Source organism: Stenella coeruleoalba, assembly GCF_951394435.1.
Source record: "Stenella coeruleoalba genome assembly, chromosome: 18".
In the NCBI taxonomy this organism is placed as follows: domain Eukaryota; kingdom Metazoa; phylum Chordata; class Mammalia; order Artiodactyla; family Delphinidae; genus Stenella; species Stenella coeruleoalba.
Genome location: NC_137164.1, coordinates 6,479,030 through 6,496,435, shown reverse-complemented (window position 1 = coordinate 6,496,435; position 17,406 = coordinate 6,479,030). Strand labels below are relative to the sequence as shown.

General features: G+C 59.3%; 2 protein-coding genes across 5 annotated transcripts in view; one reads left to right on the top strand and one right to left on the bottom strand.

The window, feature by feature from the left end:
* SLC7A1 (solute carrier family 7 member 1) overlaps positions 1–6,335 on the top strand; it is a 66,877-nt gene extending 60,542 nt beyond the window's left edge. Inside the window, exons 10-13 of the mRNA XM_079902520.1 lie at positions 552–769; positions 990–1,156; positions 1,839–1,947; positions 3,209–6,335. Of these exons, the coding sequence (XP_079758646.1) occupies positions 552–769; positions 990–1,156; positions 1,839–1,947; positions 3,209–3,312 (598 nt within the window). The 3' untranslated portion in view covers positions 3,313–6,335. The remainder of the gene's footprint in view (positions 1–551; positions 770–989; positions 1,157–1,838; positions 1,948–3,208) is intronic.
* A 6,256-nt stretch (positions 6,336–12,591) lies between these two features.
* The window catches only part of MTUS2 (microtubule associated scaffold protein 2), a 491,802-nt gene continuing 486,987 nt past the window's right edge, over positions 12,592–17,406 (bottom strand). For all 4 annotated transcript variants that reach the window (XM_079902571.1, XM_079902570.1, XM_079902572.1 and 1 more), the window contains 2 exons: positions 15,828–15,925; positions 12,592–14,724 (listed from right to left, as the gene is read on the bottom strand). In XM_079902571.1, the coding sequence (XP_079758697.1) occupies positions 14,511–14,724; positions 15,828–15,925 (312 nt within the window). In that variant the 3' untranslated portion in view covers positions 12,592–14,510. The remainder of the gene's footprint in view (positions 14,725–15,827; positions 15,926–17,406) is intronic.

Below are 17,406 nucleotides of genomic sequence, written 5' to 3'. Positions count from 1 at the left end.
CCCAGCTCTAGAGAGTTATTTATTCCAAGGCACTGGGAGTTTTAAAATAAAGTGATCCAGTTAAGTCTTGCAAACAGAGTTTCTCGAATTCATCAGGCTGTAGATATAGTTCTCTGGCTCTCTGCACCAGACAGGGTCCTAACGTAATTGCTTTCTATTTCTGTCTGTGCTGTTAGCCCCCTTACAGCCATAGTTTGGTTGGAAGTGGCCTAATATCTTAAGCGTCCAAGGGCCAGTGCTACTTCTCAGAGCAAGAGACACTCTTGGGACCTTCCTCTGGGCTGGGTCATGGTGGAGGTCAAGTTGCCTCATAACAGAGACACCAAGGAGGGTGTTGCCCAGAGAGGTAGGAGCAGAAGGTGAGGCCTGGGTCTCCTCCTCTCTTTCTGTTTGCGGGAAAATGTACCATTCTGATCACCCTCTTCCCGTTTTATGCCCTGTGTCCTGGGCAGCTTACCTCTGAAGGCTTACTAAGAGCTTGAGTTAGTGTGTGTCCTTTCGCTTGTTAATTAAAGCACATTACGACGGTCAAGCAAACTGCTGCTTCACAGGTACCAGCCGGAGCAGCCTAACATGGTATACCAGATGGCCAGGACTAGTGACGAGCTCGACCCAGTCTACCAGAACGAGTTGGTGAGCACCAGCGATTCCCAGATGGGCTTTTTACCAGAAGCAGAAAAATTTTCTCTGAAAACCGTACTCTCACCGCAAAATACAGAGCCTTCCAAATTCTCTGGGCTAATTGTGAACATCTCAACCAGCCTCATAGGTAAGAGCCTACCCTTCCCTGTGCGGTGTTTGGGGTCTTGCTTATCCTCGCGGGTGGGGAAGAGCCGCACTTGCCCTGGACCGTGACGTCATTCTGTCCTAACTGGGGTGGGTGCCTGCAGAAGTGGAGCCTCGCTCTCCACGGGTTCTGGGGAGAGCTGAGGATGTCTGTGTGTGGGAACTTGGGAAATGACTGAAGTGCGTCTCTCTCTCCCTCTTAGCCTTGCTGGTCATCACCTTCTGCATGGTGGCTGTGCTTGGCAACGGGGCCCTGGCAAATGGGGAGCTGTGGGCAGTCTTCGTGCTCGTGGGCTCCGCCTTCCTCTGCTGCGTGGTCACAGCCATCATCTGGCGGCAGCCCGAGAGCAAGACCAAGCTGTCGTTCAAGGTGAGCAGCTCGGCCTGACCGGGCTGGAGGGAACCCCCCCGGGAAGCTGTGAGCCTGGCGCTCCTGCCGGGAGGCCGCCCTGCCTGCCTGGGCTCTGCGAGGCCTGGGTGGGCGGAGGGAGGTGCTCGCTGGCCGGCCTCGAGGGATGTGAGCCTGGGGCTCCCGGGCACAGACGGCGCCTGCTGAGAGAGGCTGGGCCCTGGCTCTCAGGTGGGGTAGCGCCCTGCGTTCTCTGGGCTTCTCATAAATAAACGTTGGCCCTGGTGGATCGCATGTCATCACCAAGCCTTGGGGATGACCAGGGCTTCTGCATTTTTAGATTCTACGCATAATAAGGTAGTTCAGCCTTAGAAATAAAGCAGAAGCCCCTCTTCCGGCCCCTTCAGGGGAGGAGTAAGCGGGGAAGTTAGACGACAGCTCACTTTGGCGATTAGTAGCGTAGGACAAACTCCCATCTACTAGGATTTGCCTGCGGGGGTGTACTTGGGGGGTGCTGGGGGTACGGGGTGTGGGTACGGGACTGGGGACTGGCACTCAGCCCCTCGCCACGTAGACCTGGCCGTCCGTATCAGCCTCGGGTGCGCTCCTTTCTTGGGTAGTTTCGCTAAATGAGTGGAGCAGAGCCGTCTGTCCCGCCGTCTCCATCGCGTCACACCTGACGCCCCGCCTCCTGTCTCCGCAGGTGCCCTTCTTGCCGGTGCTGCCGGTCCTGAGCATCTTCGTGAACGTCTATCTCATGATGCAGCTGGACCGAGGCACGTGGGTCCGGTTTGCAGTGTGGATGCTGATAGGTACGTGACTTGTGGGTTTCGAGGTGACCAGCACGTGATGTCCCAGCGACTCTTGGAGGCCCCCAGCCCCGCCAGCCTATGCTGAGCTGCTCATTTGTCCTCCCTGCTACTGGCTGGATGGCTTGTGCCCTCCAGCCGCCCCCGTTTCAGATTTCAAAACACAGCGAAAACACGCGTAGTCAGCGGTTTCCTCTCTGACAGTGAGGAGCTCCTGGTAGGCTGTGGGTCCTCCCTTCCCTTTTAGATAACTTTAAAGCCTTTGTCTGAACTAGTTATCTCGGGCCAGAGCTTAACATTCTCAGAACGAGCCCGTGAGTCTGCTGTCCATCCCAAACACTGGGCCGTGGGGACTGGCTGGGCCTGTGGGAAGCAGGGGGGGTCACCCTTTGGGTGCTGGCCCCATTTAGCACCAACCGTGGCCCCTCTCTGGGCCTCTGACAGCAGGCGCTGCAGAGATGGACCCGGGTTCCTTGTGTAGTGTCGGAGGCCGGGGGCCGAGGCCCGGGAGACTGGCCTTGACCGGTCGGGGCCACTGACGAGAGCAGTGACCTCCAGGCCGTGTTGCGGCCAAACCTCCCAGCCCCAGTGACTGCGGGAGTGGAGGCGGCAGAGGCGGAGGACGCCCGCTTCCAAGCATCCCCGACACGCTCCTGGGTCCCAGGGCTTTTGTGGCTGGGTCCTTCCTTCAAGGCCTGCTCTCCTGTGTCACTGGCACAAAGGTGGCCCCGGGGTGGGGGGACAGTTAGGAGCACGGACCTCTGTGGCCCCTGACACTCACTGGAATGACTAAATTCACGGGTTGCACGCAGTCCCAGGCTACCTGAATGTCTAAGTCACTCAGGTAGGGAGAACGAGAGCTGTACAGACGGCGCGAAGAGCCTGGGGAGCCCTAGTGCCCTGGGAAGTCCGCCGTGGCGGGGACAGCGTGACTCCTGCAGGGTCTGTCCTGGCCCCCCACCAGCGGCCGCGGGGTACCCCGCCAGGTGGGCAGCAGATGAGGCTGTGGAACCAGCGCCCACCCCGCCCCCGGGGCCCCGAGCCCAGCCGCTCCCCCGACCTGAGGCTGCCCAGAAGGATGCGCCTTTGCTGAGCGTAGAGGCGACCCTGCATGATGAGTCGCGCCCTCCTCCACGGGGGCCCTGCCTGGGGCCGCCACCTGCCGAGGCCTCCCGGCGGGGCCGCCTGCAGAGGCTGCTGCGGGGACTGCTTCCCGGGACCCGACGGTGCCCACTCACACCCGGTCTCTGCCCTCGGCCCGCAGGCTTCTTCATCTACTTTGGCTATGGTCTCTGGCACAGCGAGGAGGCGTCCCTGGCCGCCGACCCAGCAAGGACTCCTGACGGTCACTTGGACCATTGCAAGTGACGCACAGCCCTGCCCCCAAGGCCCCGGCAGCACCTCGCTCCCCCTGCGCGTGCACGGGACCCGCCCGCACCCAGAGAGCACAGTGCCGCGATGGGGCGGCCCGCGGCCTGCGTGTCCTGCTCAGGCCGGCTCGCTGGGCCCATCACCTGGCAGCTCCCAGCTGGGGCCACGGGGCCGAGGCTGCCCACCTGCCTCTGAGCCTCTCTCTGAGCAAGACAGCAGCCCTTCTCCTCGCCGGCCGGGCGCCCCTGCTGCTGCGGCCTTGGGCAGAATGGAGGTCACCTCCTCTCATCACCTGAGCGGTCCGGCCTCCCTTCCAGGGACTGTGCTGGACACTCCAGTCCCCGCCTCCCCGCCCAGCCCCGAACAGCCGCCCCAGATGCCAGCTGAGCACCGCGACACGGTCTGTGCCCAGCTGTGCCGCCCCCAGCCTGAGGACAGCGTGTACTTAGGAAGGAAAACTAGACGGTCTCCTTCTCCTGCTTCTGCTGAGCTGTCTCCGGAGGGCCCGTGAGGACTGTGACCACCCCCCCTCCTTCCAGGCGGGGCTCCGGCCCCCCTCGCACACTGCACACTCGGGCCACGGGACCGGGCTCTGCGCGGGGCCAGGGCGGTGGCCACTCCACCTGGACCTCCTGCGGCCACCAGCCCAGGCCCCGGGCCGGTTCCTGCTGCTCTGGCGCCTCTCAGCGCCGGCCGAGTCCTGAGTAACTGGAATGTGACACTATTTCTGTAGGACCTGCCTCGAGTGAGCCAAGCGGAGAACAGCGCTTTCTGTGGTCCTGGCTCCGCCCTGAGTCCTCCTCTGCCGCTCGGAGGTCGGTTTCTTGGGTCTCAAGGTCTCCGAGGCCAGCGTCCGCTCATCCTGAGTGACGGCGTGGCCCTGCAGCTGCTTCTGGCCCCTCTCGTGTCTTATCCTCACGTGGAGTCCTCCTGTCTGCCGCTGTGAATCGGTCACTCCACTGAACTCAGCAGGCGCTTAACAGTGGCGCGGCACACGGCCGAGCGATCACCCCGAACTGTCCAGGGTGCGGGGTCTGCACGTGACACGGTTTGGGGTCACGTTACTGTGCCTCTCGTGTGGGTGTGTGTCGTCCAGACGCTGCGGGTTTGTGTGCGGGTCGGTGACCCTGCCCCGCACCCCTGCCTCGGTGTCCGTGTGTCCCTGTGCACACGGCGCTCCCTCCCGAGGCCCTGGGGACTCCTCTGGTAGCCGGGCCAAGTCTGCCTTCCCGAGAGAGTGTAGTTCAGTAGACGGAAGGGCCCGTGTTGGCAGGTGAGGGGCAGGCGTGTTGGACTCCACGGGAAGCGTAAACGCTGCTTTGGAAGCTTCGCTCCCCATATCCTCTCCCTCTGGCCTTTGTCACAAACCTGGTAGAAAGAAGCCTGATGAACTGATGGCACTCGGCTTTTCTCCCTCTGCGCCAAAAAGTTCTTGGAGGAAAATGCAAGAATGAGTGAAGCAGCCAGTTGGCAGGGTCGGCCTTCGTTCTAGGCTCTGGTGGCCGCTCTGGTCGCTCATGGAAGCTTTATTCTCAGTGTCACTTGTGAATCTTCCAGCGGGAGGACTGTAAGAGCCCAAAGCTTGGATTTCCAAAGAAAGGTATTTAATTTATGTAGCTTGGTGCTTTGCTTGGTACAACATTGTGATAAATAGTAACGTATTTTGTGGGGTTTGGTGTCTGCCGTCCTCTGGGGCCTCTTGGCCGTTGGTTTGCGTGATGTGTCTGCTGTTTTTCCACACAGGCAGAGAGCGCGAGGGAGAGAGGGTGTCCCAGAAGGGTGGCAGGTTGAGGTGTTCTTTCCCTTTTTCGTTCTGGCTGTTTCCCCGTGTGACGCCCCCCAGCAGACTGCACGACTGATGTTTCCGCCAGCAGCGCTCGTGGCTCTCCAGCCAAGAAGGTGTGTCTCAGCATCTCACGGGGCGAGCGCGTCCTGACACGTGGTCCCCTTCCTCACCCAGAGCCGCGAGGCGCCGCGCAGAAGGGCAGTGGCTGCCTTGAGAAGGCCCCCGCGCTCCCCCCCGGAAAGAGCACCTGGGGTCCCGGGACGGGGCCTGTTGAGAGCGGGTCTTCATGCCGTTGCCGAGGGTTTTCTCTTCTGTGCGTGGGGCGGCGCCTCCGAAGTCAGTGGGCCTTCTGATCACACCCCTCCTTCCTGGCCCTGAGCTGGACACGCGCACAAACACGTACACACAGAGACCTGCCGCCTGCCAGACAGACACACGGACACAGACACACGGCCAAAAGTAACTGCCGGAAGTTCCCGGCGGTTTCACATCCCAGCCCCTCCCGCACTCGGTTCCACGGCTTGGCTACGTTTTCCTGCAGAGTCAGAAGTTCCACATTTCCAGTGACGCGCCCTTCGGGGATACCGCGTCTCCTTTTATCTGTGCACCAGCCCCAAACGGTCACATTGGAAAGACCCGCTTGTGATGGGGAAGCGCCCCTTCCTGCCGCCCGCGGCCCCCTCCCTGCGTGTCCACGGCCTTGTGAAAACCCACGCGGGGTCCCCGGGACCTGTGCCAAAGAGTGAGGGGTGCGGGGTCTCCGGAGAGGCAGTGGGCCCCGAGCCACCCCCCGCCCCGGGGTGGGGGATGGGGGCCTCGGGCAGGAGCTCGAGCCTCCGCACGGCCCCCGGCTCACCTGCTCGCATCTCCTCTGCCCGACTTTGCTTTTACAAACCCAGAGGGCCGCGGGACGGAGCACCTTTCCAGGCCGACTTGCAGAAGCTGCAGAGTTTACACTGTCGTCAGGGTCACTTGTGTCTCCCCCACGCTAGGTTTTGTTCCGTTGAGTCCGTGTCCATCAGGTGGTCGGCTTCCTGGTTCTGTGTAGTTTGGACACCACGGGCCTTGCCCTGCCGTGTCCACTGGCGACTGCAGCAGCACTGCGGAGGCTTCTGTGCCCACCCAGAGCCCCTGGGCCCGCGGCACTCCCTTCTCCACCTCTGACACATCTGTTCACACCTGAGAGGGGCGCGGGCCCAGCAGGAGCCTCACGACGTGTTTGCTGTGCTTTGTGCATGGCGTCAGGGGGGCGGACAGCGGGAGGCGGGGGGCGGGGGCGGGGAACGGGGCTGTACCTGGCCTCCTCTCCTCCATCTCGTCCTCCTCTCCTCCACCTCGTCCTCCAGGCAGGCAGGGTGAGTTGACAGGTCTTGCCGTCCCGCCTAGGATGGCGTCTAGCCTGACGTTGTAGGCAGAGCTGTCAGCATCGGGTGTGTGGACACGTCTCCTAGCGGCCCCACCCAGACTGTCGGCGAGCCCACGGGCGTTTGACGGGGCCTCGCTGCTGGAGGAAAGCTGCCTGGCTTCATGCTGGGACCTGTCTCTCCTGACCTGGACGCCCCGCCTTGACACATTCAGAGCCGCTTGTTCTGTTGGCACCCGAGAACCAGCCCCCTGGAGACAGGCGGGAGGGGACTTGGTGCCGGGCCCGGTGGCCCGAGTGTTGTAGGATGGATGGAGAGGCATGGCCGGCATGGCCGCACTCTGGGCGCAGGTGTGTGACGCTTGTGAGAGTTAACTTCAGACGGAACTGAATATATGTTGTGCATAATTGTTAGGTGTAATTTAAAATGCATGTTTGCCTTGGTAATGAGAGAATTGTATGTGAGGCTCCTTAGGGAGAGCAAGATGTACATTTTATCAGACTCTTGTGGACTTTTTTGGGTAATGAAATGCTTTATTGGTCCAGTGGTGCAAGAAGCTACATGCATTCTGTATCTCGTCATCGTAGTTACAATACCTAATGGGAGGTTGTCAGGAAAAAAAAGGCAACTGACCTTCCCGTTCATCACTATGGCCCAGTCTTTCTGTGCCCGCTGCTTCGCTGGGTGGCAGTGCTCTTCCAAGAGGGGCGTGGACTGGCCAAGGGTCTGGGGGCGCAGTTCTCCGGAGCCCCCCGGCCAACCTTGTAAATGTGTTGAACTGCTGAAAACCCCCGTGAGATGGAAGACCTTGGCTTGAAGTCCAAATGGGATTTCTCCGGAGTCGCGGAGGAGGGCTGGGGAGATGCATTCAGGCTTTGTTAAATTATTAACAAGGTGTATGATTTTGTGTTTCTTGATGACAAACTTTTTAAGTTTGGGACTTATTTTCCCATTGGAGAAGTTATATATTTAAGATAAGTTTCCTGCTTACGTTGTGCCTTTCAGCATTGATGGGTCTAAGGAGCACAAAGGGTGATGGTCTTCTTGAGGGTTGGTTTATAATCAAACCTGAAGAGCTGTGGTTTCTTCAGTACTCTTTCTTCTACTGAACGTGGAGCCATTATTAAGAGAATTGTGTGTTTTTTATTATGTAAATTGTATAATATTTTTGCTTGTTTGATGTTCTATTTTTCTAATAGTTTTCTTATAGTTTCTTATAATTGTGATACTAGATTTAGATTCTGACGCTAACTGCAAATCAGATTGGCCTCTGCTGGTTCCCCCCCCCCCCCCGTTTTTATTTTAAGGACAAGAGTAGATGTTGTCCATCGCCTTTAAAAAATGTGAACCTCTGCTCTGTATCCCAGTTTTGCTGACAACACTGTGCATTGATGCCGTACTTCATGTTGTAAAGTCAGGCTATTTTGTGGTACATCCTCTCATGCTTCCGCAAATCCTAATAAATTCCGTCTATGGCCTGGGCGTGCTCAGTGTGAGCTCAGGAATTCCGGCAGCTCTGGGGGGCGGAGGGGGTGGGTGCCCCGGGGTGGGTGCCCCGCAGGGAGTTCAGATCCTGCTCTTTGCTTCTTGAGAATCTGCCTGCTTCCCCACAACCGGAAGGATGTCGCGTTGCCTCGTTCTCCTTCAGCCGTTTGGTGGAAATCCTCATTCCGGCTTTAGCGCCTCGGCCAGGGAACCCCTCGACCCTCATTTAGGATCCTCTGATGCTGTCTCCCCACCTTGCACTCTTTTCCGGACTTGGCTTGGGTTTGGGCCCAGAGGTCTTCCTGCCAGTGGGTCTGCGGGGCATGACGCTGCTCGTTTGCAGGACTTGGGTGTCAGTGCAGCAAACCCCTCTGCCTTGGGCACTGGCCTTGTGTTGCCCGCCACACGCCCGCCACCCATCTGGAGGGTGGGGTGCGCGCAGGAGCGGGAGGGTATGGGGAGGGCTGTAGCTGTAGCTCTTCTCATAATCCTTGATCTCTCACCACCCCCCGCCCCGCTTGAGAAAGAAAGCGCTTGCTTACACAGGAGGCACACGCAGTCAAGGGGGCCTGAATTCCCAGGCCCTGAGGCTTGGCGTGATCACGCTGGGAGGTCTGCTGCCGGCCCCGCACGCTCAGCATCAGGGACGTGGGGGGCATCTGTCGGCCGCGCGGTGAACCACCCACCAGGCCTGGACCGCGTGGACGCTTTCCCTCCTTTTCCCCAGGGCTCTGCGGGGACGAACGCAGGCAGGGTGCCCCTTCCTGCCCTCAGCCGCCCCGCCCTCCCCCGCCCCCAAGGCGATCTGTGACAACTGGCAGGCGCCCGTGAGCCCAGACCCCGACTTGTAGACGGGCCGGCTTCCCCGGGCGCCCCCGAGCAAGTCTTCCCGGGAGCCCGCCTCGGCGCGGTGCGGCCAGTCCCGTGGCGCCACACTGCCGCCTAGCGGCCGGTGCGGGCGGGCGCCTGAAGCGCCCCCGCCAGGCTTCCGGGCAGTTTCCTAGGAAACCCTGATGGGGCGGGGGGGGGGGGGGGGGGGGGGGGTCGGAGGCCTGGGGGTGGGGAGTTACCTGGAGCACAAGTTGGTGATGAAACACGTCTGGTGAGTCAGACGGACAGCCCAGCCTTCGCAAAGGGGAGGTATCTCACGGACTCCTCGGGGTGGGGGGGTGGGGGTGCTGTTCAGCCACCAGACGGCCGGGAGGGCGGGGACACCTCCCCGGGGTAGCCCTGTCCGCCCCTCTTCCAAGGGGCATCGTTTCGCTTTACTGTATAAGCCTGTCCACCAAGCCATAAATACGGCCAGAAAAAATGCGATGTGAGAGAGGCTTCGGGAATAAAGCAGGTGGTACGTCCGCTGATGACGTGAGCTCTGGCCTCCTCATCATCGATCCGCGGGCACTCAGGACTGAGGTGCGGAGCCGGGAGAAGCTGCGCGGTCGGACTTTCCCACGGACGCTTTACATCTTTACTGCTTGAAGCCGTGCGGTTACTTGTTGAGCGTCTCCTAACGCAGCCCCTGCTACGTGGATTTGGGTGCAGGTGAAAGACAGCAGCAGCTGAGCCTGTCCGGGTTGTCTGTGGGGAGGGACCCGGGCATCCCGCAGGGACGGGAGGGCCCAGCTTAGGCTGCACCGCACTTTATCCCGCGTGGTGCTGTCTCTGGAAAACTCGCCCAGACTTGGTGAGGGAGGCAAGTTCGCCTGCATGTCCCCCATGCTGAGGGGGAAGGAACAGAGCTGGGCGTTCAAGAAACCTGAGGTGTCCTGCTTTTGTTTTTAAAGAAGTTTGAGAAAAGAAGACAGGTTCAAAAAAAAAAAAAAAATTTAGCAAACTTAAGCGAATGAGCTCTAGCCTGTGATGGTGGTGGTGACTGTTTAGAGCATTTGACCCAAACTCCCCAGCGGGCAGGACCCTGCCTCTTGCCTACAAGGGATGCAGGGACGCGATGCGAGGGTGCCCGTTCGAGGATGCAGCCACGGAGTGAGAACAGCCTCCAGCAGCGGGTGGGACGCCCTGCCCCCCGGTTTCTACCTGAGCTTCGCTCTCCTCAACTCCTTCCAGCCTCACAGGCAGGGAGAGCCGGCCGTGGCCTCCCTTGGCACAGCGGGGACCGAGCGCTGACTTCAAAGGGCTCTCTGCCACGGCAAGACAGCTGTGCGGGACACAGCTCTCCACGGATGCGAGGCCCCTCCACCCTGGTTTCCTCCGTGGGCCGGGCGCCAGCGCCCCTCTGTTAAGCGGCTGTGCTGACGGGGAGGACAACGCAGGGTGGGTATGATAAAGGTGGTGGCACAAGACCCCAGAAAAAACGAACAGGTGGGGACGGGTCGACAAGCAGATCATGAATAGCAGCCGTCGCCGATAACCTGGACACGTGGGTGACCCAGGGGGTCCGGCAGTGGTGCTGGCGGGTCCGGAGTAACTCAAGGGGCTCTATCACCTGCCAAGGGGCTCCTGTCCGGCAGTGGTTCGGGAGGGCAGAGTGGCTGGAGTCTCCGGAGGTCCCTGCAAACCCCACAGGGAACCAGCCTGCGACCCCAGGCAGGGCAGGCCCCGAGGCTGAAGGCCCTGGTGGGGGAAGTGAGCGTGTTTAGGTTCAGGGAGTGGCCTGGCCCCCGAGAACCCCGAGGGCATGAGAAAGCGCATGACAACGCAGTGCTGTGCCCACGGGGCCCCCAAGCCGGGTGGGCCTTTTCCCAGTGCTCTGAGAGGAGAGCTCTGTGACCAGCCGGGTGCAAAGGGACGGGCTTGAGGACAGACCGAGCTCACTCTGGGGTAGAAGCAATAGGTCCACGTCTGAATTCGACGTTGATGGTGAGGGGACTGGCCTCAATCTCGTGTCCTTTTTCCAACCTCCTCCAACCCACCCGGGCCTCCCCAGGACGGGGGAGACGGAGCAGAGCCGCTGAGCCCCCAAAGCCTGGGCAAGGCTGCTGAAGGATCCGGGCTGGAAGATGGGTGCAGGGATCCTGAGTCCGCCGAGTCGGGGGAGACTCAGTGACGGCAGCCGGCGCACACACAACGCGGGGGAGACTCAGTGACGGCCAGTCGGCGCACACACAACGCGGGGGGAGACTCAGTGACGGCCAGCCGGCGCACACACAAGGGTTGGGGGGGGGGAGACTCAGTGATGGCAGCCGGCGCACACACAACGCGGGGGGAGACTCAGTGACGGCCAGCCGGCGCACACACAAGGGTTGGGGGGGGAGACTCAGTGACGGCAGCCGGCGCACACACAAGGCGGGGGGAGACTCAGTGATGGCCAGTCGGCGCACACACAACGCGGGGGGAGACTCAGTGACGGCAGCCGGCGCACACACAAGGCGGGGGGAGACTCAGTGACGGCCAGCCGGCGCACACACAAGGGTTGGGGGGGGGAGACTCAGTGACGGCCAGCCGGCGCACACACAAAGGCGGGGGGAGACTCAGTGATGGCCAGTCGGCGCACACACAACGCGGGGGGAGACGCAGTGATGACCAGCCGGCGCACACACAAGGGTTGGTGGGGGGAGACTCAGTGACGGCAGCCGGCGCACACACAAAGGCGGGGGGAGACTCAGTGATGGCAGCCGGCGCACACACAAGGCGGGGGGGGGGGGGAGACAGTGACGGCAGCCGGCGCACACACAAGGCGGGGGGAGACTCAGTGATGACAGCCGGCGCACACACAAGGGGGGGGGAGACTCAGTGACGGCCAGCCGGCGCACACACAAGGGTGGTGGGGGGAGACTCAGTGACGGCCAGCCGGCGCACACACAAGGCGGGGGGATACTCAGTGATGGCCAGTCGGCGCACACACAAGGTGGGGGGAGACTCAGTGACGGCCAGCCGGCGCACCCACAAGGGGAGCCCGGCCTTCTGACCTCCCTGCCTGACCCCACCGGACCTCCTGCAGCCTGGGAGGGCCAGGCCAACGGTCACATCAAGTGCATGTCACAGAGGTCCCTCAGGTTCATTTTAATATGCTTCAAACACAAATCGGCAACACAGAACCCGCAGGGGCCGTAAGAGGAACGAGCGACCCCATTCAGAGGGCCACCAGGTGTCCCACCCCGCCAGAACCTTGCCGGGTGTGTGCTGGGCGGCGGGAGGGCAGGGCGCCGACGGGGTCCCACGCGCCAGGAAGAGGTTGGTGCGGTTTCGCGGGTCTGTGAGTGGCAGGCGGGGAGACTGCGGCATCTCCGCGTGGCAGCAGCTCTGGCCTGGGAGGTGGACGCCAGGGAGACAGAGGTCCAAGTCCTAACAGTGTGGGGGCTGGAGAGGCACAGAAGGGGCCCGGTGGCCGCCACCCCTCGTGTTCTGGGATAGGAGCCGTATACAATGGGCGTCCATGACAGGGAAATGAAGCCAGGGCAAGGGGGGAATTAGCTCAAGCACCCAAGGTCAGGGCTGGTTAGAGCCACGCTCTAGTCGCCTGGTGAGGGACTGCTTCGTTCTAACACCACTACAACTTTGACTGCAACAGGCTAACACACTGGACCCCATTCTAACGTAACACTGGTGTCTGTATTGCTGCGTAACTGCATTTAGCAAGTGCCGTTAGGGAAGCAGCTCCTAGTTCAGAGGGCTGAGCGATCGTGTCTGCAGGTGTGCCTGCTAGAAGAATAAACACGTGTGTGTCTCGTCAACGTGGCATGATCTACTCTAATGGGAGGCCCAACTCAACATCACAGCATCATGCAGAGCCACTAAAGGAAAAAAATGTTTCTTCAGTGGATACTCCTGCGTATGTCCCCAGGATGGGCAAACACCTGGAGGTTTGCTAGAAATGAGATGTACACGAGGCCGGGAAGCCCAACCTTGACTCACGCAAGGAACACAGACCAGGTCTGTCTTTACGCCGGCCCCGTATTCACAGAGCAGGCAGGGCTCTGGGCCAGCCAAGCCCTTGCGTGGGCCGTTTCTTCCCTGCTCTGTGGCTCTGGCCCACGAAGCAACCCTACATGAGGCCGCCCGCCTCGGGTAAGCTCAGAGCCAGTCCTGTGCTCAGGACCATTTTGAGGGGCCTTAGGGAGAAAAGCGCAGGGTCTTCGTCACAAACAGTGAACAAAGGCATCATTGTCATCACCATATCAACTGTTGAAACCGCTTCTTTCTTTTGTGCGTCTTGCTTCTAATCGTCCACAGCACTACAGGAATACCTCTCAGGTTCTAATTCTACCGTTTCAGAGCCAAACGCCAGTCCAGAAGCCAGCCACCGCTGGCTGGCTGTTTCCCGGGCTCCTTCCTCTGTGTGGAAGAACCTCCTGGGCCAGGGATGGGACCTCTGTCAGCTGTGGCACTGCTCGATCACCCGGCAGAAAATGCACCTGGGTTTCTGGGAGGCCATGGGATGGTCTAGCACAGCTTGGAACTGATCCCCCAGGATTTCTGGAAGCCCCTGCTGGAACCCCTGAGCTTCTCAAGGTACAGGAATGAGGTTGGGTTACGGAACCAGACCGAAGGGGGCGCCAGTGAAGTGGGGCTGAGGGTCATACTTTGGTGGGTTGACCATTTTCAGCATCACATCAGAGTAAAGCAACTAGGATGGCAGAGTACGCTTTCCTACCCTACGCCTAGTCAGAACACAGACCCTATCAGCGGTCTTCCTTCTTGAGGACGGAGCGTGAACGGTCTTGGCCAACTCCAAGGTCACTCTCACCCTCAACCTATAAGGTCATGTGCTTCCATATTTTCCCAAAGATGAAAGAGCTTAATGATGGATTCCAAGATGCCATTTAGGGAAAAAAAGCAGAACTTGTGTTTACAAGACTATAGATGATCCACTGTCATGAGTGACACCTGCCAAACTCCTCACCCCCTCCGGGTTTCCCACTGCTGCCCCTTATCCGCTCATGACAGAAGTATTAATGACTGAAACTCGCGGATGGAGTAATGGTGACCTCACATCATGTGGACTAAGAAGCTGATTGTTCCGAAGGCAGGTACCGTTCGTGAACGGCCGGTGCTGGTGTTGAACAGAGTACCACGTGGTGGTAGGTCGGAAGGCGCTGCTTCTCTGTATCTTTTTTTTTTTTTCCTTTTTCTATTTTGGGTAGAAATATTCCTGGGAAGGTAGATAGAAATGCATTTTCATTTCCCAATAATTCTTAGGCACGAGTTAGAAAACTGCTGACCGTCACCAAAATATGTCAGCACTTCATGTTATAAAAAATGCAATTCAGAACCGCTGCATGTGTATACACGTGTATCTAAATATACACACATATCGGTGCAGTACACAATGATTACTCAATGGATATTCAAAACTGAGCTATTTGTAACTAGCCTGATATTCTGCAGTGAAAGTTCATTGCTCAAGAACAGTTGGCGTTTCTTTCTTTTGGCTCTAACTACGGTCAAACGTTTGCACATCAGATGCTACCATTTACACTTTCCGAAGTGCCAGTACCAGGACAGTCTTACACGAGGATCAGAAAAGGACTCTGCCTAGGATGCAGCTATACAGCTACTGGGCATGCGCACAGGGTCAGTCGGGCCGGTCCACGGTCACCACTCCCTCGAGGCGGAAACCCTCGTGGACCAGGCGCCGCAGCTCGACCCGCAGCGTGGTGGCGTCATCTGGGCGTCATGCTGACTCTGGCGGGAGAGGAGGGCCCGGAGGAGGAGCCTCGGTAAACGGGGGACGTGGGGGACAGTTTAATCGGGCTGGTTGGGTCCCCCGTTTGCAGCTTCCAAAGCAGCTCTTCGTTGGTTCGGCTCAACCTTTTCTTCTCCTGTGTTTCTTTCTCCACGTATTCCTGGAGGTTAGCATTCTCCTCTGACAGCTGTCTGCACGGGGAGAACAAGCAACTGTCGAGCAGCAGTCACGCCGGGAGGCACTTAACCTGAGGTCTGCAAGGCCGAGGGTTGCAGGGAAAGGGGGTAGGTGGTGGGTGCCCGCGGGGAGAACAGGGTCCTGCCAGACCCCAGGGACCAAGAAGCGGGGTTGCAACGCGATTGCTGCTCATCCCAGCCACACATCCGTTCCCAGAGACCCTCCGCCAACAGCCGACCTGCCCACAGCCCCTCTGCCCGGGTCAGGGGAGGCGCTGGGGGCCAGGGGAGAGAGCAGAAGCCGCCGGGAGAGAGAGCGGGAAGTGCCGCTTGGTGTGGGACGCCCTGCCCCTGGCTCAGGCCTCCCTGGCAGCCATCACCTCTGGTCTGTGCATCTGGCCGCCTGCTGGACCGGGAGCCCCGGAGAACAGGCCCCAGAGCGGTCCTCCTCGAGTGCCCAGCACCCAGTCTGAGGCCTGGTGTGTAACGGACGCTTAGTTGATGTTTGCAGCTAATGGATGCTAAATGAAAAAGGAACCGAGGCGTTCTGTGCCTCTGTCGTGACAGCAGTGGGTCTGCCCCCCCATCTCCCTTCCTGGGGCCCTCCGAGCAAGGAAGGCAGCACCAAGATGGAAGCAGTGTCCCTGGGGAGCAGCTGCATTGGTGCATCCCCTCCCTGCTGCCCTTTGGCCAGGCCAGCTCTCCTCTGCCATGACCGCCTGGCCCAGCGCTGGCGCAGCAGCCGCAGGCCCCAGCGATGGAGCTCGGCGTTGGCTCACAAGGTGGTTCTCTTTAGCCTAGGAACCCCCAGCTGGCAGCCTCTCCAAAACCTCCTCCAGAAACATCCCCGTCACCTCCCAGCTGTGCCCCAGGCTTTGGCCGGTGTCACTCATTTCCACCAAGGTGGGACCCACCGCTCTGCGGAGCCCGGGCATCGGCTGGGTGCTCAGAGCGGTGTGTTCTATGCTGCCCGTGGCGCAGGGAGTGCCAAGAGCCTGTGTGGGGAAGCCTCAGGGCTCGGAGGAGTGAGGATAAAAGCAGAGCGCTCCAAGGTCAAGAGCAAAGCCATCCTGTCGGCGACACATGCTTTGGAAGCTCCGACGCCCAGGCCCACCTACCTCGTGACGACGGTGTTCTGGTCGATCCTGGCTTTGAGGTCTTCATTCTGCTGTTGGAGAACTTGGATCTTTTCCTCCAGGATAATGTTCTTCTCTGCCTATAAAAGATGCAGTGTCAAGAGCTGCTCAGCAAGGCCCTGCGGACAGATGGCAGACCAATGCCCTCGGCTTCTGGGCTTTGGAACTTTATCAAGAACAGTGTTTTCCAAACCGCGGTTTGCAATGCATCAGTCGGTTGTAAAATCAGGTTAGAGGGACGTGACCAGCATTTCTTTTTTAAACAAAACAGAATAGAAAATACCAGAGTGCACCGTGTGTAGTAGAAGTATTGTTGTATGTATTTTAGATACAGTATATATTTCCCTCTTAGGTGTATTATGTGTGTATATATTACTGTATATAGTGGATCGTATGTACTGTATATCTACAACTTACGTGTGTGCCTGTACTGGATTCCTATGTAGAATATATCTCTCACAGTGAGTGTCCCCAGACCCCTGCCATTGTCGGAAAGGAGCCGCGAGCACCACCTGGACCCCGTTTGGCTGATGGGTCCCCCGGTTCTTCCCATCAGGCCGTCTGCCCTGCACTGGCATCTCTGGCCAGGCCTGTGTGCATTCTACGACATTCTGAATTAATGGAGGGCTGGAAATGCAAACAGCGTGGACACGCTCTTTTCCTTCTGAGGCTCTGGGCAGCCGGGAACGTGCAGCTCGAGCCCAGCGTGGCACACGATCAGAAGAGAACATCCTCTGTGGTTGCCACTCCTCTGCAACTCACGCCCCGCTCTCTCCGTCGGTGTGTCCCCAGGGCCTGAGACCTAGCCGAAGCAGAGCTCCATTCTAAGATGCACTGAGAAATAAATGCTAGAGGAATCTTTAAAGGAAACCGCCGCTTCTCCATGACTCAGGCTTAGGCACCAGGGCTCTGGGCTCTGCCCCTGCCCTTCAGCAAGGCCCTCCCAGGAAATGGGAAGTGATTAAATCAGTTCTTCCCCCCACCCCTACCCACCCCTCTGCCTGGAAAGATTTCTGGAATGAGAACTCTTGCGTACCTGCAGAAGGCCTGGAGCATGGCTAAATACAGCCAAAGAAGCCCGGAGGCTTGTGGCTGACCAGATAACGATGCAGGTGGCCCTGCCTGGAGGAGGAGGGCTGCAGGGTTGAGACGGGAGGACTGTTCGCGAGCCCCCCGCTGGCCTTAGCTCTGGCCTTGCTGGGAAGCTCTGGGCTGCTGGAGGGCGCCAGGACGCCAGCATTGCCTCTGATGCTGGCAATAGGCACTCACACCCCCGTCTGCCCTTATCCTGACTGACAGGCATCCGTGCAGCGAGAGATGTCCCCAGAGAGGGACGGTGCTAGATCAGGAGGGGGACGTGCCGACTGAACGCGACAGGTGGTCTGGGACCGGCTCCTGGTTTGGATATAGCGGCTTCAAGGACATTTCCGAGACATACGGAGAACTTGAAAAGTTAGAGGAGGTGATCAGTTACTGAGATGGTAAGCTGAGGGTTTGCTAACTGAAAGAAAGCAGGATACAAAACACTCGTATGTATGTGTGGGTCGTATATTAGGGTGTG